General features: G+C 43.6%; 1 protein-coding gene across 4 annotated transcripts; it reads right to left on the bottom strand.

Moving 5' to 3' along the window:
• Positions 1-262: 262 nt before the first annotated feature.
• Positions 263-25,643, bottom strand: GLYR1 (glyoxylate reductase 1 homolog). 4 transcript variants are annotated; one of them, XM_027693685.1, is made up of 16 exons: positions 25,532-25,643; positions 23,511-23,547; positions 22,306-22,385; positions 15,642-15,780; positions 14,831-15,073; positions 11,707-11,793; positions 10,792-10,848; positions 9,696-9,746; positions 9,495-9,568; positions 7,601-7,700; positions 6,370-6,480; positions 5,964-6,065; positions 4,862-5,024; positions 4,281-4,460; positions 3,666-3,790; positions 263-3,300 (listed from the first exon to the last, which is right to left on the bottom strand). In XM_027693685.1, the coding sequence occupies exons 1-16, from the start codon at positions 25,567-25,569 to the stop codon at positions 3,226-3,228; spliced, it is 1,662 nt and encodes a 553-aa protein (XP_027549486.1). In that variant the 5' UTR covers positions 25,570-25,643; the 3' UTR covers positions 263-3,225. The 4 variants fall into 4 exon arrangements, with proteins under 4 accessions (XP_027549486.1, XP_027549487.1, XP_027549489.1 ...); XM_027693686.1 differs by having other exon boundaries at positions 2,868-3,300; positions 5,964-6,062; XM_027693688.1 differs by lacking the exon at positions 14,831-15,073 and having other exon boundaries at positions 2,868-3,300.
• Positions 25,644-26,701: the final 1,058 nt, after the last annotated feature.

The following is a 26,701-nucleotide window of genomic DNA, read 5'->3' as shown; positions in this document are numbered from 1 at the left end:
AAAAAAACCTTTGTTTTGCCATTTAAACATTTTCCACACATCCTATTCTGAATGACAAACGTTAATCAAAAACAAGGCAAGAAAATAAAAATTCACAACCTTAATGAACTATAGGATCTATCATCGAGGAAAAAGGAAGTTGCTTTTCTTACAAGCTTTTCACAAGTGTCACATTTTCTCTTTAAAAAGGAGGGAGTCAAAAGAAAGCAAATTGCTAAAACAAATCCTCATAAAAAGAAACTTTACAGAATTGTCAACAATATTAAGACAACATTGACTAGCTAGTTTTATTAGAGCATCTCTCAATCCACTGCTTCCCCCACTCCCCTCCCCCAAATCTCAGGCCTAGGAAACAGATTGAGATCCATGTTCAGAGGCTACAGACATAAATACAAGAATCCGACTGAGACTGACAGCAATCTCAACCGGCATCTGGAACAGTTCGGTTTTCCCCATTTCCATCCCTCCTCCTCACTTCACAGCCACATCAAAGCTCTTGGTCTCCTTCTGCTCCTCCCTGGCACACCTGTGACTGTACAGCTGGCCAGGCAGCACCACAGTCAGTCTACAGCCACTCTCACTGGACATCAGCACAGAGCTGCAGTCAGACCTTCCCAGAATAAATTACAGTGTTGAATTAGTTCGTACCCACCACTCCCACAGAAATAATCATCTCCATTCTGGGAACTACAGTATTTCTGGAAAACAAACCCTGTAGTAGGGAGCTGCCTAGGGACTGGTTCTTGGAATTCACTATGAAATACCTGTCACAGGACTTGAGAGCTCCTTTTGCATTCTCACTGTATCCAGAGGCACCACAAAGTAACAGAGAAGAAGATCCTCCATTACCTTTGCTCAGACCCATTCACCTTCACTCTGGCCCAAAAGGGCAGGGACACGTAGGGGATGCTGCTGCATTGGCTCGGCACAGTTCACTCTCAATTGCACCCGAGACAGTACCTCCCTCTTCCTCCCAAAAATTTTCCACTCTAAAATCTGTAGTCTCATCTCCTACCTGCAAATCCACAATTTCCCCCAGATGCCCTCAATGCATAATCCGTTTGAGTGATTTCCTTACTGTGGCATGTTTAACCAAGGACTTCAGGTGCTAAACAGCGGAGATGTAGATGGGGAAGCGCAGTGTGTCACAGCAGGTCAATGGCTGGTTATCCTGGGCACATTTCTGTGCCCTTCAACATGGATACCTACATGCAGGATGGCAGCGGCACTGCCAAAGGAACACGGATGTACGACTAGCATCGCTCACACACACTGACCAATGGGCAGTGAGGTCTGACAGCTCTGTTGCCAGGACATAAGTAATGCAGAACACAGCATTAGCCCAAAAAGAACAGAGATCAAAGGAGGTGAAATACTCAAAGTAACATTTAGAGCATGAGGCATTAGATGTTGTGATTCAAAATAAGTATGTGATACTCTGTTTCTTAACAAGGTGCCCCTGAACCATACCCATACGCTGCACAAAGCAGGATTGGTAAGAAATTCTAATCCAGAGGAAATTTCCTTACACAGCCATTAAGTTCCTAGGAATAAAAAAAATTTTAAAAAAGGTGGGAGGGGCAGACCTTGGGGATTTAAAGGAACTCAGCCTAATTTGAATCTGTTCTTTTTCCTTTCAGAATCCCAGCCCAAGGAAGGAAGGAGACTGAGCCACTGAGAAGTGATTTTGGCCAAAAGTTTCTCACTTGGCATTTTTCTAACTCTAAAATCTAAAATGCAAGAACACTTCTAAAAGGCTGAGAATTAAAAAAAAAAAAAAAAAACACAAACAAACCCACCCTGTGCATTGTGAGAGATAGGTATCCTTTGGACTCTTGGTTGCTCTGCTATCAACACTGAGAGCATCTCTGATCTCTAGCCTTGGCATCTGTGCAGTTCATGTCACCCATTTCTAAACTAAAGCTCAGCAGTGGTCTTTCCCTCCCCCACTTTACCTACTGCTCTTTCTAGAAGTTGGTATCTGTCCACAAGCAAAGTCACAGTTTCAGGGAAAAGGCTCATGCTGTGCTACTTTGTACCCAGAGCAGGAACACTAAAACCAGGTATGGAAAATCTGACATGTATAAAGATCACTAGTCAGTACACAAAAGTATCCCTATGAGGTAGGTAATCATCACCCACCTTTACAGATGGGCAAACAGGCTGAGAGATGTAACAACCATGCAAAGGCCAGAGACCGTGGAAAGGAGGTCAGGATTCTTAACCTCTTGGATCATTCTTCTCACCCCCTTCAGACTCCTCACTCTGCTTATGACAGTGCTATAATCCAAGACACCTTTGTAATTAGGGACTACAAGGGTTAAAAAAAAAAAAAGAAAGAAGTAGCAGAACATAAGCTAAGGCCAGGAGCAAGTAAAATCTCTAGCCCAGTTTTAGGCTCTGTGCTTCTCCTGCAGTTTTCTATGCAAACATGTTGCTCTCCAATCTGTCTTGGATGGGCTGTGATTAGCCTTTTAGGAGGCTCATTGACACTGGTATTCTCCCATTTTCAGTACAGTTTGTGTTCCCTAAGCTATAGCTGTCTGTACAGGGGAAGACATGGATTCAATGTGTTGTCTTTAACAGTACAGGAATTCCTCCATCAAGGTGCTGGGGAGGTGGAAGTTTAAAAAGAATAGAATCATGACGGTGTTGCATGCAACCTCCATTAGCCTTTGGAACTGCCCTTCTCCTCCATGGGAGGTGCTCTGTTCTCTAACAGTGCCAATTAACAGGAACGTTCCTCACCTTACTTGGGACCAATGACTTGAGTGATATTCACAGGCAGATGGGGTGTTTGTCATCTGTCCCCTTGATGCAAAGAGTCCAACATACACATTATTTCACAGCAAAGGAGAAAAGGGGTTGTTAGAAACAGCATCTTGGACAAGCAAAAAAAAAAAAAAAAGAGGAAAATAAAAGCAGCCAAGCAGCGGGTTTCTGGCAGAGTTGCCTCAGAGCTTCTGAACAATCGCCGCTGTTCCGTCCCATGACTGTCAGTGCATGGCATGGACTTTTCTAATTAGACTGCAACAATCCGAGCCCCATCCTCCCCCCCTCCTGCCACAGGGGAAGGCTCACCGCAGCAGCTGCCTTGGTGGCAGGTCTCAAAGTCTGTGTATAAAAGGAAATGGAAAGACAGAGATGGACTGGTCCAGAGTTAAAACCCAGTATCATAATAATATTAATCAATAATCATCGTATGAACAGTAAGAAGGGTGCAGCCTAATGGATGTAGGCCCTGTACACTGCGGACATGTCGTTGTCGGATTGGTCCAATGCTTTTGCTCGTTTATAGACCTAGAGAACAGAAATCAGAAAAGGATCAGAGCCTGCACTTGAGTGAAGTGAAGCCTTTCCCCAGCAGAAAAATTCCCTTGTTGGCCACTGCAATCAGAGAACTGCACAGTATGTCAAGTAATCAGAGCAGTGCAGATCAGAATGATTCTGATCTGCAGGTCTTGTTGAGGCCATCTGTGTTTCCTGATGTGGCATTCTAAGGGCTTCTACAATCAAAACAAATCCAATGCCACCCTAGTCAAAATATATTTCAATCACTGTTTCCTTGTATTAGAGATCATGTAATTCTTAGATTTGCATCTCTTGTGGACAAATTGCTCTGCTGAATAAATGAAGAACATGTCTGAACACTGGACAACTCTTACCTCGTTGGCAGCAGCTGCCATGGGAGTTGGGTGGTTGACAGAATCGCCCAGTGCAATAGCTAATCTAAGATCCTTCTGTATGTATTTCAGGTAGAAATCAGGTTTAAAGTTTCCTTGTAAGATATCTGTTGAGAGGAATGCATGCAAAAAGTAAGCATGACAAAAGTAAGCCAAGCCCATGCTGCAAAGGGCTGAAATTCAATACCCATCTCCCTTTCCCTTGCTGATCACTACTTTTAGCTCTCCTGTTTCTCTACTCTCTATCTACACTATGCTGTCAATAGTGACATCATCTGGCCACAGGAGATGATGTCACTATTGCCCACTGACTAAGTGACCACAGATTTCTAAGCAGCCTTCCCTCCATTTCACCTGCTACCCTGCCCCAATGAAATCCTAACTCAAGCCCTAGGCAGTCTTAATTCATATTCTCCGTAGCCCTGGCTATGAAGGGGAAGGAATGGAACTCAGCTCTGCATCTCCAAAATGCTTAAAATAACCATAATCCCAAGTTGATGAAGATGGGACACTTATTTTCTCCCTTTCTGCCACTAGCTGAAATGCTGCTAGGTTGTAAAAAATGCCCTGTAATAAAACAATATAAGAGAACTTTACTTTGGCACTTCTGGTCCAGGAAGATGCTGGCAAGTTGTCCCTGATTGAGGATATCCAGAAGGGTCTGCTGGGACTGGCCAGTCACTTGAGCCAAAGTCAGTCCTTCTGCTATTGTTGCCATGAAGCTGCCTTGGACCATGTTCACAATCAGCATCATCTTGGCAGCATTGCCTACCTCACCTGGGAGTGAAAAAACACCATTGAGATTCCTCCAGAAGAGAAACAGCAGCCCTGCTCCCCCAGCCTACACAGCAGTAACACCATTAGACTCTTTGCATCAAGCGCTCAGCAGCTTCCCCTGAAAGACTTCAGAAAAAGTTCTCATTTTTCAAGTACTCAAAGGAATGGAGAAATCGTAACAAAGTATGATTTAAAACCAAAAGCATCACAGATCCTCTAAAGTGAGACAGTATTCAAAAAAGAAACCTTAGCCTGCAGGGTCTGAAACTGGCCAAGTTCCAGAGGAGCAGGCCAATTTCCCACATTGCCCAAAGAGACAAGAAACAAATCACATATATGCCTCAGACCCCTTGTTGGAAGGAACTAAGAAACTGCTGTCAGGCCCTTTGTGTTTCAATTACCTAGGAAAAAAGAGGTCTTCCCCATGGCTTGGAAACAGCTGCTGCAGTCCTCATATAAACCCCTGTCGCCAGCTGCCAGGATCACAAGCATCCCATCATTAGAGAGCTGCTGGTTTCCTGAGACAGGTGCTTCCAGAAAGCGACCACCCCGGGACACTATCACCTGGAAAAGAGCATCTCTGTTTAGCTGTGCGTGGACAGCAGCAGGAACATCACCTAGAGCATTCCTGCCCTTAAGGACAGAATTTTAAAGCAGAACAAATAGCTCTAACGTACAACCAGGAGAGGAATGCACTAACACGTGATGCACTGTATCCTATAAAGGGTACTTAAGACCAAAAGTTGCCCTCACACTCCAGCAAGACCATCCTGCACCCATCACTATTGTGCATGTTTTAAACAGCTGAACTGACATGCTTTAGCCATGGCACCCTGTACTGGCCAAGGGACCAGTGCTGAAGGTGTACATGTGGTGTGGGAATATCAGAAGATTGACCGCTGGCGTATTTTCCCCCTTTTCCCCAGAGAGGAAAGGCATTTGACAGATCTCTTCAGCCAGAGGTTTACTAATACGTATGATTTTTATTCTCCAAATTGATGCTACACACTACTGCGTCACCAACACATCTGATACCACAGCAGAAGTAATCAGAACACTTCTACAGAAATCCTCTCTATGATAATAATATTTCTACAGAATGAAACGTGAGGGCATTCTTTTTCCCCAGAACATTTTAACTAAGGAGATTATGCATTCTATCAATTTAACTACATTTATTAATCCAGACAGGGCTTCACCATCCAGTTTGCTACAGAATACCAATCTGGCTATAAATACCTCTTAAGGGATCAAAATTTGTCTGTCTGTTTACACTGATGCCAGCTAACAGCCCTGCCAAATCTACAGGTTTGCTGGTATCACCAGGGAACATCTCATATCTCATCCAACAGTGTTTGCTGGTCGAGATTTGACATGTTATTTTGTCTAATTTGCCTGGAACTTGAGAGTCTCCCAAAAGAAGCCCAACAGGTAATAAACCGCCTGAAGCAACACAAACTGCTGCTGAATCACAGGTGTTAAGAGGCTCAGTTCAGTGATTACCTGGGCCAGCTCTGTGACTGTGTCTGCATCCACGGTGGACATATCCACATAACACTTCCCCGGGCGAATCCCCTGCAACACTCCACTCGGACCAAGCACCAGCTGTGGAGAACAGAAGAGGGGTAAAGCAATAGGGTGTCTGCAGAGAAACCCCAATCCTGCAGGACAGGAGGCCAGGTGAGCCTGGCACTGCAGTGGCAGACCACCAGAGGGGAATCAGAACCTGTCCTCAAAGGGTTGGTTTTTAAAAAGTATGATTTTCGTTTGGACATTTATTTTTACACTGCTGCACTATTCAGCATCTACAATTACCCAGGCTGCTGTGGTTAGCAGGAATCAGAACTGGCATTCAGTGACTGCATCCCATAGTCTAACCAGCGGAGGTAAAATAAGAGCTAATCCTTACATCCTTTGCTGCTTTTGGATCTGAAACGCAGGCAAAGGTGATGTCACATGTGGAGACAACTTCAGCAGGGGTTCTTCCCAGCCGTGCACCCTCCTGGATGAACAAATCACACTGCAAAAGGCACAAATCCAAAGGTAAGAAAAATTAAGTACAGAGCAAATGGGTCCTTCGCATTTTGCTGAAACAAATCTGGCTCCTGGACACAACTCTGAAAGAGTCAGGCATGTTAATTACACAGCAACTTGGTCATCTTCCCTCGCTTTGTCCACACACACGCGCGCGTGCACACATACAGAGCTTTTCTGAAACCCCAGGTGAAGAACTTTGAAAGAAAGACAAAGAAACAAAACACTTAGGTGAAACAATAAGAATGTTGTGGGTTTGGGAAGAGAGATTAGGGAAAAAAAATGGAAAAAGAACAGAGAAAAAGGTGTTACTGGACACTAAACAGGAATAGGCACAGCTGAGACTGATGCGTTTCAGCAGCCTGCTGCTTCAAATCTTAGCTCCTTCTTACCTTATCCCCTCAGACCAGTCATGTTTTGCTATTAAAAAAAGATAAATCTTTTAAACCCTTTTAACTAAGTAACTACAGGGCCCTTCCTGCTTCAGTATTGCACAGCATCATCGAGTACCACATCTCCCCCAGTTACCTACTTTTCCTCCTCCACTACAAAGAGTAACACTGTCAAGAATGTAAGTGCAATATAAGCTCCATCTTCACTTTAAATGCCCCCATAAAACCCTTCTCATCCTGGTCTGCTGACACAGCAGGTTTCCAACAGAACCCTTGTTACTGCAAAAATGGATGTAGACAAAGCTGTGGTCGAGCAGCGCATCTTACCATACCTCTCCTGGGATAACTCCCCATACCTGGCCTTTTTGGCATAACACTGGATATTCCCATCAGCAGTATTTCCAGAGACATGTTACATCCCAATTCTCAACTCGTATACAAAGGTTTAATTTTTCTGACAACTCTCTGCTCTCGTACAAAACGGCAGTGGGGTGAGACTGGTCACATAAAGTGACCATACGAGAACAGCCCAAAACTGCACCTGGTCACAAGTGTCCACCAACAAGCACCTAGGAAACAGGAACAGAACAAGGTAGCAAGTGCATCCTTGTGTTTCTTTGGCATCCTCTCCCAGGCACCACTGACAGATGACCTCAGGCCTCCCCGAGCTACAGGGGGAACTGCATGTTTAGAAAGGTTCAGGCACATGCCTACCTTCTCAGCAGTCCGGTTCCAGACAGTGACAGTGTGACCCATCTTCAGCAAGTTGGAGACAATGCCACTTCCCATCAGGCCAAGGCCCAGAAATCCTATCCTGAGGGGTAGAAATAAACATGAATGCAAGAGAAAGCAATTGGTGTTCATCTCTCATGTGTTGAATATAATGAAGAACAAACCCTGGAGCATCACCAGCAAAAAAAAAAATAATCCCCAAACATGTTCCACTGCAGCCAAAGCTAGAATGGGTAGATACTGAGCTTTAAAATCAAGCTGGGATTTATTTTGCTTACCAAGCATCCCTAACAATTTCCTGGAGAAAGTCTTCACCCTAACTTCAGAAGATCACATAAATATTAAAGGTTTGGGTGGTCTGGGCTCTTTTTGTTTTTTGGGGGGGTTTGGTTTGTGGCTTTTTGTTTGTTTTATTAAAATTGCTGTTTGTGTGCTTTCTGTTGCCAGCAATTGCCTCACTGAAGTTAAAGGGAACATTTAGAGATCAGCAGGTGCTTCTCTAATTAATTATCCGGTTTTAAAGTTGTCACACATACAATGCTTGTTTATATAACTGAATGATACATTACAATATTTATTTTAATAAAGCCCAGCAAGGACTACTGGGTTAAGCATCACGCACAGACCAAAGATCTAGTCCCTGCTCTACAGCTGTGATTTCAAACAGGAAGAAAGGAAGTATTAGGCCAGCACAGGTCACAATGAGTCCCAGATAGCAGCTGCCTTCCCCTCCTCCTCCATCCCCAAGCTGGAAAGAGTTTTGCTCCCCTCATTCGAGAAAAAGACAATGTGCCAACAAGTTCCATCCTTACAGTTACCTGCAGCAGGAATTCCTTTGCAGATATTGCTGCAAGGACCCTTTTATCCATCATGCAGCTTCCTGCAAAACCCAGAGCTCTAGGAGAGATTTCAAAGCACTGAGCTACATGTCTGATGTAACTTCACAATGAAATCTACGTGGCAATCCCCCAGTTACCTCTGTAGAATTAGCAGCTGCACTGTAGCTTTCACAAACCACCTTGTCATTTCTCAGCTAGCCATGCTGCCTTTTCTTCAAGCAAACTAATTCAGACAGGGCAGAGCAAGTCACCACAGGCTCCCTATGTAGCCAAAACAAGGTCCACCTATTCTCAAGTCTCTAGACCAGCAGAGATACTCCTTCTTTCCGAACCCACCTCTGAGCCACACTTTCCTGAGAGACTGTTTTACCTGAACAGCTTCATTGTTATTTTGGTTCCCCTGGAGTACAGGTGAGAACTGACATCCCATGAGAGCAGCCCCAACGGCAAACAGCAGGAGTGGTCTGAACTCAATTTGAATGGAGCGGAAGCTACAGAGTGAAACAGGAAGCTCAAGTTCGGCTTCTCTCACTCTATGAAGGAGAAAGGGGGTGTTTTAAAGAAACCAGAAAGCTCATGTGCTACACAGCAAAGGTCTTGTGATGGAAGAACACACCTCCCTCTTCCTCTTGTCTTCTGCATGCCCAAGAGAGCGATTAAACAACCCCAGTCAACTGCCAGGCACTACTGGAGACAGATCCCCTTTTATCTTCCTACCTCATGTAACACTCGGGAATACTGCTGCTAATGCCCTGCAGTGGGACCTCGTGCACAGGACAACTGTAGAAACACCCCAAATTGCAGATGTATCCAGGACAGAATTTATTCTGAGTTTTGTATTGTACAGCCCCCTTTGTTTTTAGCTGCCTCCCTCCCCTTTGCCCCCCAGATCAGAGTTTCATACAAGGACAGAGGAGATGTGTAGTTGAAGGGAAATGTTAGGTTTATTCATTCGCAGTGACCAGCTGGACAGTGGCTGCATGTGTGAGCTGTGAAGGAGAGAAAGGGAAATGGCTGAAGTGTGTTGGAGATCTTACTTTTTGTCTGTAGGCGTGATGCTGCCATTGACTGCTGTGCTGTCTGCTGCCTGGATGGAGGTGGATCCTGTCTCCTGGGGGAGTAGGGTGGGGTGGAAAGAGGGGGAAAAAAATAATAAAAAAGTAGAATGCACAGCTCTGGAGGAACTGCAAGGCCTCATGACAATAGGGAAAATCCATCAAAACCAAGATTTGCCTTACCTCTTCACAAACCTTTAGCTTCTTTGTGATGGCTTGATAGCAGACAGCTGGCTGTATAGAGAAGACAAAGCATTCAGGAGAAGGACAGTGCTGACTTGCTCTGCTGAGCAAATAGACCATATCCTTGTTCCATAGGAACAGGCAGCCCACCCACCTACCACCATCTGCAAAGCAAGACAACTCTGGGGCTTCCTGAAGGGGAAAAAATAAAACCAAAAACCTATTGCAACACATTAAGTCATCCTTTCCCACCCTGTCCCAGCAATTCAGCCTGTCTTCTAATAGAGGTCCTGCAAACTCCCTTTTGTAGGTCCTATGACAGGCTGCTCTGGAAGCCCCAGAATGCAGGGCATCCCTGCTCCCACATTTAGCTCTCTGAATCCCACCATGGAGCAACCTCACATCTATGCTCACCATGTCTCTGCAGCAATGGAAGCAAAACATGAGAAGGCACCTGGCTTTCTACAAACAAAGGCTGCTCCTTCCCATGCTGCTTACTGCGAGCTTGTCTAGACTAAAACTGTTAGCAGTTCTTAAGCCTTCTAGCTCTGCCCAGATCCTCAGCGAGATATAAATCCTTTTACATTTAATTTGATCTTTCCTTTTCCTCCTGATGTTCACTGCTGAATATAAAATCCTGCAAGGCTTCTGACTCTTGGGAGATAAATTTGCTATACCTTACAAAGAGCTTTTCTAGTTCTGGAAATTCTCCTGCAACATTCAGTGAGTTGACAAGCCCATCCAGATGAGGAAACTGACAGGACAGACATCAAAAACAATCAAACAGCAGGATTCTCAAACAGAAAAACAGCTTTTTCTGCCCACCAATCTTCATTCTACAGAGCTTATTACAAAAACTCTGGTCAAAACCTGGTGCTACATGATCTTTAATTACTTACTGTACTCAATGCTAAACCACTCTAAACCTTAAGGCTGGAAAGTAATTGAACTACAAGACTGCAATCTAATTGCCACTAGCCCTCAAAAAACAGAATTCTGGAGCTCTTTACGCATACTCCTTGTACTCAGTCCCAGCAAAGGGCAGGATGCCAAGCTAGACAGACCAGGAGCATGATCCTGTCTGCCAAATCCTCACCTTCTCTGTCTGGCTCAGCAGGAAGTGATGAAAGTGTGGATCACTGTCCTTCGCGGGCTACAAAGAGAGCAAGTACAGCCTCAGAAGCATTCCTAGAAAGTCACTGAGCAAAAACAGCACAATTCCCTTGCTCTCCCAAGCTGCATGAGAACAATAGCTTAAGGGGGAAAACATAAAATGTATCAACTGTCTGAAGCAGCCTGTTTCAATCAAGCAGTTTACATTGTGTTTCATTCTCAAAACCCAAGCCATTCAAACCAAATTCCTCATTTTTGGACGTCTGTAGGAAAACCAGAGAAGTATATGAGCAAGAGTAACATGGGAGGAAGAAAATTCATATCCTGCTTCTTCCCCTCCCAGGGGAATGAAAACATTTATTTTCCAGCTTTCAAGGAATTCCTTAGAACAGCATTCTGGGAACTGGCTGGAGGTTACACACAGCAATGCCACATGCCAGGCAAACCCTACTAACAGCAACAAGGAGTGCAGGCCCAGGTACTTCACCTCTCCAGTGAGCATCATATACAGTAGCCTGGAGTCAGGTTGCTCTTACTCTGCTTTGCTGATCACTTATTTATGTGCAAAACTGACAGCAGCTTCAAAGCTGCTTATGAAGAAAATCAAATGAAACCACCCCATATGAGAGTATCAAGTCAGGGAGACACTATCCACATTACCTCCAATTTTGGGAATTCAGTCCAAGAAATAGTTTTGAAACAAGAAGTGCAAAAATTAGTACAGCAAGTTAAGTGTGAATCCCAGCATACTTCTGAACTGCCTGGGATATTGTCCAGCTATGTTCTGTGCAGAATGTTCTGACACAAGGAAGATAAGATCTTGCTGTTTTACAGCCACATAAAAGGCTCTGGGAACCAAACTCGGTTCCTTGATCTTCTGTGTTGTAAAGCTTCTCACCTCGCTGACACTTGGTGGCCATTTAAATCCAGCTACTGTTCCAGTCATCACTCTCTTCACCGTACTTGATTCTGGAATTGTGAGGTCCTGAGGAGAGAGAAGGAGGGTTAGAAAGAGATTACAACCTGGCTCAGGGGTTGATCGTACGAGCACACATACAGAGTTCTGAAAGCACTACCAACGCCTTCCATTTCACGGGCCTTCCCAGAAGCGTTCAGGGTATTATCAACACAGGTGAGGTGAGGAAAACGTGAACTGCCAACAAAGGAATTCAACACAGTTATGGCTTCTGGAGAGTCCATTCTTCATACCTAAGAGGAATCATTGCACTTGTGCGCTCATGCAATGAGCAGAGAAGCAAACGAACACACTTGATCCAGTATTTTCCTCTGGTGGAATGCAAAAAGCTTAACAAATGGGTGAAGAACATCATTAGAAGTCTGAACTCTTCTAATCCTGCCCTGTCACAAAAGGATAGCCTACCTGTTATCAGGAGAACCTTCAAAGTAAAAGGCCGACAGCCACATCTGCTTAAGTCTGCAGAATCTGTGAAACAAACTGTATGTGGGCTGTCCCATCCACTCAACAGGCCCTGGTTTGTAGTTCATGATAGTACTTAACACATTGAGGCTTTCACTGTTACGCAGATTAAATTTTATCTTTTATTTCCCCAAGACATACAGGTTGAAATAGGTCACAGACATGCGCTATAGACACACAGGTCTTTATGTTACATGACGAGAATGCGCAGGACTCCTGCACAGTATGTGCTGTCTTCCTGAAATAAGGGTGCAGAAATGGAATCCCATTATCTCCCCTCCAAAATTACTTCCTGAAAATGCAAAATATACCTTAATGTCCACACAGAAGCACAAGAGAAGAGCACTGTTTGTAAAAAAAGGTCAGAGCAAGACTCCTGGAGGTAATCCAGATCGATGCGACTGTCCAAGTGTTAGCAAGGACAACGCAGACATCAGACTACAAACTTAAAAGTGTCCAGGCAGAGTCCTGCATACTAAAATTCTCTTAGACAGCACACTGCTGTTTCAACTGGTAAAGCATGGATGAAACCATCCTTGATGCCTAAGAAGTTCTGTTGGTCCTTTGAAAGTATTCATATAAGCTTAAAAATAAGAGTATGTGAATGATCATCTATGGCTACAGGGTATTTCTAGATAGAGCACACCTGGGTAACAACTGGATTCTTGAATTTTATGCATCCTTATTGCTTGGAAAGCCAGAATTTGGACTGTGACAGGAAAAAAAAACCCCAAATAACAAATCCCAGCACTGTATTAATTCAGGACAACGACACAAATGTTTTCTACCCTAAGGGTGAAGAACGTGGGGAACTTATGAGAACCAGGCAAGAAGACAAGATTTTAAAACTTTAAAATTGTCATAGGCTGAAAAGCAGTATTAAGGCAGCATTGTTATATTTTCATGGCAATTTCTTTAATTGTCACTTCCCAGAAGCTATAAGGCTTACTTTCCTACCTTACCCTGCTTATTTTCCCTATCTGTGGCCAGGCACTTATCACACAGCTGGCCACCTCTTTGCGGTAAGTTTAAAACCTCTCCACTGCCATGTGCCAGTAAAAGAATGCCTACTACCACAACTCACTCAAAGCACTCCGAAGGCCTGAGGTAGCTAACACAGTAAAACCTAAGCATACAATGTGTCAGCACAACCAGAATTCTCCCAGCCATTAGTTTTGATGGATTTTGGAATGAAGCTAGCTCAAAGACACAGAAGCACTTTGCAAGTGAAAAAAAAGGCCCTGTGGCTTATAGTAACAGAATTACGTGGAGACACAACATGCTTATAGGAAGACACTTAATAAAGTTAAAGTTATGTTGCCAGTGAAGCGTTTTTCTGGATCAGTCAAGTCACAAGTTCAGTAATTATTAGTCAGAATTCACATATATGCATCCATTCCTCCCTTCCTCCAACTCCCCTCAGAGGTAGAAACTGGTGGGCTCTGTTGTGCAGTCTGATTTCACAGATGCTGGCTCTAAAAAAGAGCCAGTATTTCCTTCAACTCCTTAGGAGTTGGACTAGATGATCCCTGTGTATCCCTTCCAAATCAGGATATACTGTGACTCTGTTCTATGATTCCCTTAAAGCTAATATCTGAGATGATCAGCTTCATTTTATCACATCAAGAAAGAGTTTGCTGTTCAACCAGCAAAGGCCAATCCATTCACAGTTCTGGAGAGCCAAGACCACCATCTTGACTTGCATTCTGACGTGCACCGAAAGCAAAGACTGTGAAGCACAACGTGATCCCTCTGAAGCACAGGTGAGCAAGCAGGCTGCTGCATGGTGTATCAGCTGAAGTCTCCCAGTCATCTTCAGGTGTGGTCTCTGATGGAGCATATGCCTCGTAATAATCCACCAAAATAAATATCCATTTGGAAAAGGAAGATCTAGACTATAACCACGAGTTCTAAAAAAAAAAGGCTAGAACTCTAGATGAGGGTAGACGAAGTATTGGTTGCTATCACTGCTGGTACAACATCCAGAAGTATCAGGGAAGTAATGGAGATAAAATAATAATGCTCCAAGGTCAGACCTTTATAATGGAGGATGGAAACATACCCTGTAGCATAGAAGCTGAAATGAATACAATTAATTCTTCTGGTGGATTTCCCAGGCTACAAGTTTCTTCTTTAAGCCCTACCTCCTAAGAATACTCCAGCCTCTGTGAGTCCTGAGGGTGAAATGGAGCGACTACTAATCACCTGATCATAGGAAGCAGATGAGATGGGAGAAGTCAATCAGATGAAGACCCGTATCTCTTCACTAATCCTTACCACACAAACTGAACTCAAAGGATGGCAAGATGAAAAGTCTCATGATACAGCTTTCAAGGCCCTCTCAAAGATACAAACAGAGCCACTCTCAGTAACTAATGGGTAAAAATCACAGGAAGAATCAACTATGTGCTTGCCAAAGGTATCAGGCAGCCAAATGGTCTAGGAGGAGCAACATGGAACAGCTTAAAAAAAAAAAAGGGATACTGAACTGACTCTTCCTGCTGGCCTGTTAGTCAAGGTGCAAGTCAGCCCTCGAGTCCAGCTGCCAAGTCCACGGGCACTGGCGGACATGCACAACACAAACCTTCTCATCCTTGGGCGGACGCCCCCGCTTTCGGGGGCTCTGATCCTGGGCTCTTTTCAAGGGTGACTTTGATCCTCTCTCTGATGAGACAGAAGAGACCCTCTTTTTTCCTTCCCCTGTGCCCTTCTTCACCTTTCCTTCAGACAAACTGGCCTTGCGTTTCTCTTCACCAGCGGATTGCTTGCCTCTTTCTTCACTGGAATTACGCCGATTCTTCTCTTCAGTGGAGTTATGGGAAGATGCCTGAGAGATTACAGAATAGAAGATGGTAAGGAAAGAAGAGAAGAGATGGAACGATTTTCATGCAAAACCAAGGATGTGAAGGACCCTGTGCTGATTACTATCAAGCAAAACAACAGCACGGTAACTTGAAAACTAGATGTCTCTTAGTCCTTTGGAATCAGTGAGTGAAGTTCCTGGTTAGTTCTTCTGCAAAAACACACCAGTTTAAGCAAACATGTAACAGAACAGGCCACCTGAAGACTTGCTGGCAGTGTGTGCACTTCCAATATACTAAAAACAAGATTAGTAGATATCAAATTCTATTCCAAGACTTAAGACTGATTTACCACAAGCAAATCAATTAGCCACTTCAGTTTCTCCAACAGTTTAACAAAACATTTTTCCTCACCAAACAAGATTAAATGGGGAAGAAGAGAGGATAAGAAATAAACCCAAATACCAAAGGAAGGAAAACAAAACCACTCTCAACTTGCCAGAGGCAACAAACTCCTTTCACGTAAAAACGCATCTAACCATTGTTCATGCCAAGACCTACTTGGATGCATACAGTGAAAAAGAACCCACTCACCTGGTCCTTGCCTTTGGTTTTTCTAAGAAACTCCTCTACAGCATCCACAGCTTGCTGGAAGCGCTTACCCTTGTTAATCTTGATCATTTCCTCTTTGTGAGCGTGATAAGGCTTCAGCTGTTCCACTTTGATCCAAGCACTTCAAACAAAAAAAGAAGTTAGTTATATTCTCCAAACAGCAGCTTTCACAATCATCCCACTTTCAGAAACACACAGATACACTTTCTTTCCCCAGAACCACTGATGACAGCAGCCCAAACTCCCTTGCTATCTCACAACCTCAGAGGTTGCTATTTCTGCATTCACTGAGAACTTTCTTCTGGCACTTTAACTTTGTTTCCTTTTAAGTTTTATCTCCTCTCATTCTAACTGTGCCCCACTCTAAACATTAGTCATATTCTCTATCAGCAAGACAACTTTTGGATGTGATCACAGGCCGTGTTTAGAACAATGGTAGCCCAGTGACTGCTCTTGTTTCACCAGGAGGAACACCCACACCTCCATGTGAAGTAGCCATGAATAACGTGAATCTGCTCGAGGGGTTGCTGAAAGCAAAGTCTACATAACAATTCTCAGCCACCAATCCCTGGCTAAAATATACTGTGCACAAAAGTGTCTAAAAAAGTGTAGGAAAAAACCCCTCAAAATTCTGCGTCTCACAATAGGGCTGACCACAAACAAAATGAGTTGCAAAAGCCACATCTCATCGCTGAACATATTTCTGATGTACCTCGATACTCTGCATGAAAGCAATGTTCTTGTTTTTGAGGAAAAAGAACTGTTTTCTTCACTGTTGATATTTTAAGATAAACTGACTGCTACAGTAGCAGAGTATTAACCTGACTGGAGTCCTGTGAGGAAAATCAAATTATTTCCCTGTTTCCACTCCTGCTAAATACAAATTCTTGACATTTACCAAATGGTTAAGTTGTCAAGTACAGGGTGACAACTGCACTTCCCTTTAGGCAAACAAGCACTTCGACCACTCTTTCACTTCAGCTTAGGGGAATGTCTTTGCTTCCCTTGATGCCTGAATCCCTTATGACTTTCAGAGATTAAATCAAGCTTTCTTCCTCTCCAGATTCAAGCCCAGGCTTATCAGCCACACTGTTACAAAGCTATTTCCATCCTACTGAAAACAGAACTGCTTAAGTTTTAAAAACCTTTTCCTGAGCTAGGATGGTCATCGCAGCTGCTTAGCACACAGCAAAAATGGGGCAATCAGATTTTCTCTCATTCCCAGACATCCCTATGTTACATTGGCTAGCCACGATTACAGGTTTTAAGTATTCTCCAGTGCAGCCTAGCTTCTGCTAGAAGTCAAGTGATTTAATAGCTGCTGTTTCAGACACTGTAAGCACCATGTCATACAGTTAAAGCGAACGTGAAGGTGAAAACGGTAAATAGTAATAACAATAATATTTTGTTGGATCTTGCATTAGCCACCGTTCGTAGTCAGGAATCAACTTGCTTAAAGTAAACAAACTTTATGGGTCTCATTTGCAGAGAGGAGACCTCCTACTAGAACTGACTGGAAAATGCCAGCACTCTTTCCACAGAACCCAGTGTTCCTGCATGCAAAGCTGAATCCTTTCACTCACTTTACATCATCTTCCTAAGAACTGACATAATGTAATACAAGTCAAATCATTCCATTCAGACTAGAGCCTGCATCCAGCAGCTACCCAGGGAATCCCTCCCAGCTGCCCAGACATCACTGTGAAAGACAACTTAAAATTCCCTCCCACTGTAAAGCCTGCCTATGTGACACACAGGGACAAACATCCCTAGATACCACACAGCATCAGCTCATGAGAAGCCTTTCATAACGTATATAAAGGAAACAAAATTCTGGAGCATATTATAAATGTTGCTGCAAGATTAAATTTCTAAACAAAAATAACTTCTTTCTTTCAAGGCATTCTCTTAGGTTTCTGCTCATCCTATCCCTCCTCACTGCAATGTTCACTGGTTTCCTTTCTCATTCCTTTTCCTTTTGATCTGGAGAAAGCCTGAAGCGCAAAGCTTTTTGGTTCCAGTCTTCGAAGGTGCATTTTGGTACTTGTGATCCACCAGGACAAAGAATTAGAAAGCTCAAACTAGTAAGTGAAAAACAATCTTAAATCTTGCCTCAATTAAAAATAAATTTTAAAAAAAAATCAGTCTTTTCCTTTCCAGTTTATTCTTTGTGCATCACCTACCTGGACAACCTCCTATAAGAGATGAATGTGTCTTTGGACATCAGATGTCCATAAAGTAATTACATGCAGCATTTCAAACACTTGAAAACAAAAGAACTTTCCACCAAACAAAATCATTCATGTTCCTACACAAGATCTCAGTACCCTCGAGGCCAATGAAAGCCAACATTTAGATAAGAGACCTCAAGGACACTACACATAAAAGGAGTTACTATCTCTCTCCTGACTCAGCAATGAATCAATACCTGAGAAAAACATTAGTGACATCACTGAAGATGTCATATTTAGGATGAAATTGTGTTCATACCGTTGCACAGTCACCAGGTATCTGTACAGAATGGGCTACATGGAAAGTGAAAAGATCTAATGAAGATACCCATGGGTCTCTCTATTCATTTCTCCACGCTGTTCCTCATCCTCTCCAAAATATCACTCTTACAAAAACACTACACATGTAGATATGAACAAAATCAAAACTTAGAATAAGAAGAGGCAAGTATGACTGTGACCTGGAGCTGCACAGAAACAGTGATACAGAGATACCGGATTCAAATCCCTGACACAGGCATGGAGACATTAAAAACCTCATCGTTCCAGCCATTCTCTTCCTGTCTAAAGATACCAACTCCTAATGATAAACTGGAGAAATGAGATGGAGGAATATCCATCAATACTCACTTTTTGCAAACCTTATAGTTAGGGCTGGAAAATAGTGGCACTGTATCTCCAAATTTCTATTACTTACAACAGTCTGGGGAAAAATTCATCACTTTAGACTGTAACACTTTAAATGCCCACACTAAATGCTAACACAACCAGTTCTGAAAGTCAAAAGAAAATTGCTTGATTATTTACAAGCCCAGTGTGTGAGCACACAAGAGAAATCAAGATCGGTTTCCTTCTGTTAAAAGAAAATGTCCCAACCTTCATCAGTGAAATAACTCAAATAACTGAACTCCGGAATTTTATATGTAAATTTCTAGAAAAAAAACCCACAAAAACTACTAAATAGGAATAAAAGAGAGGCTACTTAGCAGAAGAAAACAAGAAGAAGGGCAATACTGAAAGAAATTAAGTATTATATTTTTCAAATTTGTGCAGTAAAATACCTCCTTGGTAAGGGGCAGAAGAGTTTTGACTACAGTGATTTCCAGCCATGGCACTGTGCCTGCAGAGATGTCTAACAATGTTCCAGCTGGCTCTGCTATAGCAACACAGAGCTCAACATGGGATAACGTGCCTCCCTGAGAAACACCAGGAACACGAGCTCACCCCCTCCATCAGGTTCAGACTATCCCTGCAGCTCCTCAGGCTGCCAAGGCGTATGGTCAACTTTAAGCAAGTGTTTCCTGATGTCAGGACCTGAAAGAACATTTTAGAAAGACTACATCTTTTTTCTCTCCTTGAAAACCAGGGAGAAGAGTGGCAGAAGAAAAGGGTAGGTGTTTGCATCCCAAGAAGATATGGAGGATAGGAAGGCAACGAGTGCTGGGCTAAAATCACTGTGCCTGATGGAAACAGGCTGCGGATCACTACACTTATCTTGGATTGCAAGCTTCCTCCATTTTTGTCTTGATATATTAAGTCAGGAAGTGCCCCTTGACCCCACCACATTTAGTTTTGCACTGATGCTTCAAAAAGGTTGTGAGTAAGAATGGGCTGCTCCAACTTCCTGTTAAGACTTTGTTATACGGACTTGCAAGTCCATTTGGTTGTAAGGGAATATATAAAGAGGAAGGAGGGTGGGAAGGGAGGTGAATGGCTGTGTTTGCACACACACCTCTGACAGCTGCAGGACTCTCCCTATAGAATCGTAGTAGAATGATACCTTAAAAGAAATTATATTTTCAGTTTTGACAATGTCATAATGAATCCCCGAGCAGGCCATGAAATGGAAAATATTTTGAACTGCATGAAGCACACTTGTGGGCCTGGCAGCCTATTAGCTGTAACTACTAAATGCAATAAATGCACACAAAGAGCAATGTGTAAGTTCTTACTTGACTGCTGGAATATCTACAAAGATTTTCTATGACAAGACTGTAGCATGGGAAATAAAAGGGAATCTCAAAAACTATCTGAAAAACACAGTTAGAAACACAGATAAGAGGTCAAAGTTCCACTTCTAAACTAAATTTAAATTGTTGTTGTTACATGCTTGTCAGGTCTACGGGCATGAAACATCAACCCTTCTTGATTTTAGAAGAAGAATCCTTTTAATGTGACTTACTCTAAGAAGAGAGACTCAGAAAAACAACTCCAAGGCAGACTAGAAAAATCTCCTTACCAGTTTGGAGTACAAAGTAATAAAAAGACATTACATGAGTGTGTGCATCACAATTAAGGCAATTGCTTAGATCCAGACATGGATATTACATCACTACTATGAATTTTGAGGTGGCTTTCACTGTGGTAAAGCATATGTGTATTTACTTCAGTTTAATCACAAGGAAAATCTGCTTCCATGGGTAGAGAACCCTTACCTTCCAGAAAAACTTTACTTTGAAAGTCACAGAAGCAACGAACACCACCAACATAACAAGCATATGGAGCACAGAGCTCAGCAGAAAATTTATGAATAGCCAGGACTTGGAGCACAGTCTGAATGCACTCATGCTCTCACTTGTGTGTCTTGGGCCAAAACTACTCACAGCCTTCCAGTTAATCTACTCTCCTAAGTCACTGAAGCACTGCACTGGGTCAGTACATCTCAGTATTCTATTTGCAGGAGAAGGAAAACACATTTCCTCTGTGCTGTATCCTAAACTAGCAAGAATGTCACAAATAACCAAAATCTGTACACTACACAAAAACCACTACCGAACTCATCAGTATGTTTTTATTCACCCCTCTGCTCTGCTCACACACATGCACCCCCATTTTTACTTCCAAACAGTTCCCACTTTAAGCAAAATCATTAAAATTTTTCCTGATTTGGTTTGTTGATTATGTTCAAACATGAGGATTTTCTCAAGCAGCACACTGGTTAGAACACTACACTTCTAACCAGCACAGCCTTTTGAAGTTGCAAGTCAGGACAGAAAAGGCACAGAAGCTTCTCTCTCCTCTGTCTATCAATGTTATTTTAAAAGAAAGGGGGTGGCATTTATTTCTATTTAATTTTCAGGTAGGGTATACCAGTCAAAGCAAGCAAATTTCTAATTCATGATTATCTGGCAGGAAATGATTAAATTTCACAAGCTGGAGATGGGGGGGGTGGTGACACTACAACAACCACACTACCTTACTGTGCCAGATGACTGGATTTGCCCCAGCCAGAGCTCTAGAATCCTGTAATAAATCCTGATTATTTTGCAGCTCTGAACTCTTCATTTGCAATTACGTTGTTAATCTCAGCTACAGTACCCCAGACATTTGACCACTTTTCCCAATACACTTGTCTTAATACAAAAAAAAAAAATCTGTATTTGATTCAATAATGTGAAATACAAGAATCAAGAACAACCAGGACAGAAATAGTCTATCTCCTCAACTTTCAGAACTTACTAGCTCAAACAACCATGTTTAATAATACCACCAAAAAACCTTCTCTGCCCTCAAATCAACTTTCACCTGCTTCAAGTAACTAGAGATCAAAAAGTTCCCTTTTGCATTCAGCTTTCACTTCTACTCCATCCAGTTTAGACCTCAGTTCTTAATGGAAAAATATTTTTAAGTATTAAGCAAAAATAATCTAGTGGTCAAAAATAATTTCCTTAAAAAACATTCATTAAATGGTCTCAGTTCTCGTTACCTTTTTTCCCAAAAGTAAAGGGTTCTCTAGCCTTCCACAGATATTAGCAATTTCCTTCTTTATTGCATGACTTAATGTGAAATAGCAGAAAATAAAGAGGAAAACTGAAAAATTAGCAAAATAATTTTCAGTTTCAGGTTTTTTTTTGTTGTTTTTTTTCTGCCTAGTTTGCAATTATTTAAGACAACTATGATTTTGTACACATTTGAACTCAATAAACTCTGACTTGCAAAAAGGAAGTCTATAACAGTTTTGGCTTTCCTGTACTGTAAAGACTTCCCAAAGAACAGCAAGAATGTTTTCGGTTACCAGATAGGACAGTATATTCTTTCACAAATGGCAATTATACAGTTAATTTTATTCCCCTGGCAGAAAAACAAAAGCATACTCGGAGCTGTACCTTTCTCATACACGGTTACATGCTAAAATCTAACCCAGTCACATCACATCTACTCCCCTAAAAATGGCAAGCTACCAAGGACTTGCCCTCACAGCAGCAACTCAAATTCTAACCTGACTGTGTAAGTCTTTTCAGTCTTCATACACCCCCATGAGCAGCTGTAGCATGCAGTAATAGTTGAATGTTTTTTTCTGTGTGGTTCAAAGATAATCCTTTAAGAAGCTACATTGCACTGTCTTAATAAATAGTTCTTCCACAAAAGATCCACTTAATAGTGTTTTCCCCTGATGAAAACAAGCAGGTACATACTGATCTTCTGTTCCAAAAAACTTCACAAAGAAGCACTTTTTTCCACGAGGTTTCTTCAAATCTTTAGGTGGATTAACAATCTGAAGGTGATTAGAAGTGAAAGTTAAAAAGCACATAACCATAGATTTATACTCTGTGATTTTACTGTCCTGTCTTATAGCTATTGCAGATTTTTTTTTTAATCTGACTAGGAAGAGAACTGGAATCTGCTATAAGTTTTTCAAGTAAATATCTGACCCAAGTATTTCCTTGGACATAGGAATGCTGCAGCAGAGTGCAAAAGTACCCAAACAGCATTCCGAGTGGGGTTTTCTTCTCCCCAGCCCCAACAGATAAGCTGGCCACCTTTTGTAAAATTAAAGACAAAGGCATGAATAAAAGTTTGTTCCACTCACGTAACCTCTGAAATTTAAATTTAAACTTTGTCTTTACTCCCAGAATACATTGCTTATCAAGTTTAAAATATTAGTAAGGAGAAAAGCTGTCATTCAGTTACACAGGTGACACCTGTAGAGGAATCTGGTGTTAACTTGATCCAGTAACCAAACTTTTATGATTGTCAGCCAATTTGACAAGCTTTTTCCCAGACTCATGCTGTTACCTCAGCACTGACACCAAAAATATAAGAAAGTTCTTTCAGAGAAGTAGAATTAATAGAAATGGCACATAAAATTCAATTATTTTTAATCTTTCACCAGAAAAAAAACCAACTTAACCAAAAGAGAAAGTTTAACTACTCACTACCCCCAGAATTAGTACTCAAAAACCATAGCTCTAAAATACTATCTTGAGAAGCCAGACTCCTAATTTCTATTATTAAACACGGTATAGTTAACCAACTTACTATGGAAGGAAAAAAAAAAAACGGTCTTACAGAAAGTGACAGGGATTAAATAACTAAATCTGGGAAACACAAAAAGTTCCAGAGCTCCAGAGCTGGCTCTCTGTCACTTTTTATTCCATCTGAATTACCAGCTGTTAGTGACAGGCTGAACTTCTAGATCAAATAAAGCCTGGTTCACAGTTTAGATTTGTGGGGTGTGTGATTAAAAAATAAATAAATAAATAAGAAAACCAGTATTAGTCAACAACTGAAATGCCTTCAGACAAAGCTTTCCCCATACAGAAGGAAAATGCAAAAGCAAACAAACAAATAAAGACCACCAAAAACTAAGAAAGCAACAATAAAAACAAACAAACCTCACCTTTCCTGGCCATGGAGGATAACGGCCCAGCTTCCCCCTAGATAAAAAAGAAAGTATTAGGCACTAGAACTAGACAAAAAACCTATTCCAGTACCTGCCTTTTCACATTATCTCATACTTTATATATTAGGAGAGTTACAACTTGCAGTCAAAACCTTCTGTGTAAGGCAGGACACAAGGCTGACATATGCACCCTAACGCAGGTTCTGAACAGTCTGACCTCGCTGCACTGTCAGAACTGAAGAGAAGAGCAGCAGTACAGCTGCTGCCTGCAACACACAAGAGTAACAGGAACTGTAGCACTCTAAGAGTGAAGATTCCTTCACAAGGAGCTGGATAAAAGCACTGATGCATGCAATTACAGCAAAGTTCAGGTTGGGAACTTCTATCCACCTGTCCAGAGCAGTCTGTGAGCAGAGCAGCCATCGACTCCCAGCTCAGAGAGCTGAGGTTCTGCATTCTCACAGGATTCTCCCAGCAGGTGTTCCACTACCACCTTCTTCAGGTGCTCACCACCACAGGGACACGTGCTAAAGATATGAAGAGCCATTAAAAAAAGGCACAAAAGTTTCCTTCCTACATTTGCAAAGGTCTGCATTACGAAAACTAGACAATACTAGAAATACTTGCAGAGAAGGAAGATACATTAGTCTTAGCCCTCAGCACAGCAGCTTTATCCTCATCTCACCCTTGTCACTAACTCGGGCTGCAGTGCTCACAAAACCTCGTCAGTCATTGTCTTGCAAGAGATTGGCAAAGAACCTGTGGGGCCCTGACACAAAACCTCTCAGCCAGTGGCACAGCAGCCCCCTGAGATGGACTCAGCAACCACGGGCAGGCAGGAACGCTGCCATGAGCTGTGATCATGTCTCACACACTCCTGTAACAAATGAGACATCCAGCAAACCCTTTCTGCTGCTGCTGTCTGATTGTTAAAGTTCCCTGTGACAGCTCCAGGGACAGCACCTGCCTGGGCTGCCATGTACAAAACTAAGGCAGGATAGTCTGCATTCCAACACTGACAGCAGTCACTCCCCAAATTCTCATCTGAAAAAAGGAGATTTGCTAAAAGTAACCAATCTTTACTTACTTAGTCATATAAATTAGACAACTTCCCAGCACTGCCAACTTTTCAGATGAGAAGCTGCAGTTGTCACAGCTTGGAGCAGGCACTTCTTTTTATCTGGGATATAAATACAGATGCATGCACTTGCGTGTTGGGAATTAACTACTTCTTGGAGCCCTGGCAGGACAACCTGGCCTACTCAGCACAGCAGAGCCACAGAGCCACTTAATCATGGAATGCTCTCAGGTCTCCCGACCAGGAAACAAAAAGATCACAGATCTGACTGTCTGAGGGTAAGATCGGAGTGAAAAGGGGAAATGGCTTCCGGGGTCTCCCACAGGGACACCCCAACCTACAAAGAAACGCTGTTTTCCAGGATATTGTTGTGTTGGTTCATTAAAGCACTGCCAAGAAACGGTGTCATGGCTCTCCCGAAACACCTCCTGACTGACCCCTGTTCCTTCTCGCCTCCCTTGGGAGGTGAGCCCCTGCTTCCGACCGAGCCCCGCAGCGCTCGCTCCTCCGTCCCGCTCCCCTCATCCCTCCATCCTACACAGCTTCCTCCATGCGACGCCCCCGGGAGCCTTCGGTGCCAGCCCGGCTCACAGCCCAGCCCAGTCTGGTGTTCCCGGGCCGTCTCCCGCCGCCCCCCTCACACCGCCCGCGGGACGGCGCCGGCGACACCCGGGCCCCGCAGCGACCCCACCGCCCTGCCCTGCCCAGCCCCGCCCTGCCCGCAGCCGCTCCCCGGAGTCCCCCGCGGCGCCGGGCTGACAGTGCCCGGCGCGCCCGGCCCGACCCAGCTCCGGCCGCGCCGCTCCCCGGGCCGGGAACAGCCCCGCCGCCGCCCCGCCTGCGTCTCCACCGCCGCCGCAGCCTCATTCCGCGAGAGGCGCCCATCCCGCCACGCTCCGGTGCCCGCCCGCGAGCCCGCCCAGGCCGCGCCGCCACTCACCACACCAGGTCTCCGAGCCTCAGACTCACGGCCGCCATCTTACCGACACCGCCGGGCCGCGCGGGGGCTGCCGGGACCGGGGACCGCGCCTATGGGGCGGGGCCGTCACGTGGGCGGGCGGGCCGTCACGTGGGAGGGTGGACTGTCACGTGGGCGGGCGGGCTGTCAGCGGCGGCCCCTCCCCAGCACGGCAGCGGCGGCGGCGGCGCCCACCTCCGGGGGGGGCGGGGCCTAACTCAGCCCCTCCCTAGGGCGGGGCCTAATCGGGCTCCTCCCAGGAGGCGGAGCTTTATGCGGCTCGTCCGTCGGCCGAGAGCCCGGAGTGCGGTGCGGGAATTATCGTTGCCGATCCCGATCCCGATCCCGAAAAGCAGCAGAAACAAACTTCTTAACACCGATTCGTCGATGTTAAAAAGGATATTCTTCTTTATTCAGCGCACTGGACGTTCGGAGGATAGCCCCTCTAATCGAACGTGCCAAATGGCAGATGGACAGGACTTTTTATTACATGTACTGTTTTCATATTCATTAGATATTCTCGCTTACATAATACTTATTTATTAGTTTGCTTTACATGGTCGCACCCCTATTGGAAGTCCTTCTTTGGTCTTTCCGGGTCGTCTTCGTCGTCTTGAGCAGGCACAGCATCGTTGTGCTTCGCCAGCAAACGCTGTAACGTTTGTTCTTTATTTTATCTGGGTACACGGATCTTAGTTTACATCCTGTTTGTTTACATCTCTTATCGAATTCTCGGGGACATTGGAATGGGCTGCCCAGGGAAGTGGTGAATTCACCGTCCCTGGAGGTTTTTAAGATGAGTCTGGATGTGGCACTTAGTGCCATGGTCTAGTAGGCAAGGTGGCGTTGGGTCAAAGGTTGGACTTGATGATCTCACAGGTCTTTTCCAACTCGGTTGATTCTGTGATTCACAAGAAACGATAAACTATGCACTTTCCCTTGAGAACTTCCAACCTTACTGAAACACGAGTTCTACGGCTGGCATGCTCCTTTTAAAATGCTTAGTCTAAAACACATAAATTCTATGGCTATCAGTTTCTAATAATTAAGTATTCTTAATTTTACTGCTATACGACCTGGGGCACAACCTCAACGTTGCCTTAATCCTCCCAAACCCTGATTTTACCCAGGCTGTTGAACGTTCCTGACCTA

This window comes from Neopelma chrysocephalum, unplaced genomic scaffold (assembly GCF_003984885.1).
Source record: "Neopelma chrysocephalum unplaced genomic scaffold, ASM398488v2 Primary Assembly neopelma1_93, whole genome shotgun sequence".
Classification (NCBI taxonomy): Eukaryota; Metazoa; Chordata; class Aves; order Passeriformes; family Pipridae; genus Neopelma; species Neopelma chrysocephalum.
This window is presented reverse-complemented; position numbering and strand designations above follow the sequence as displayed.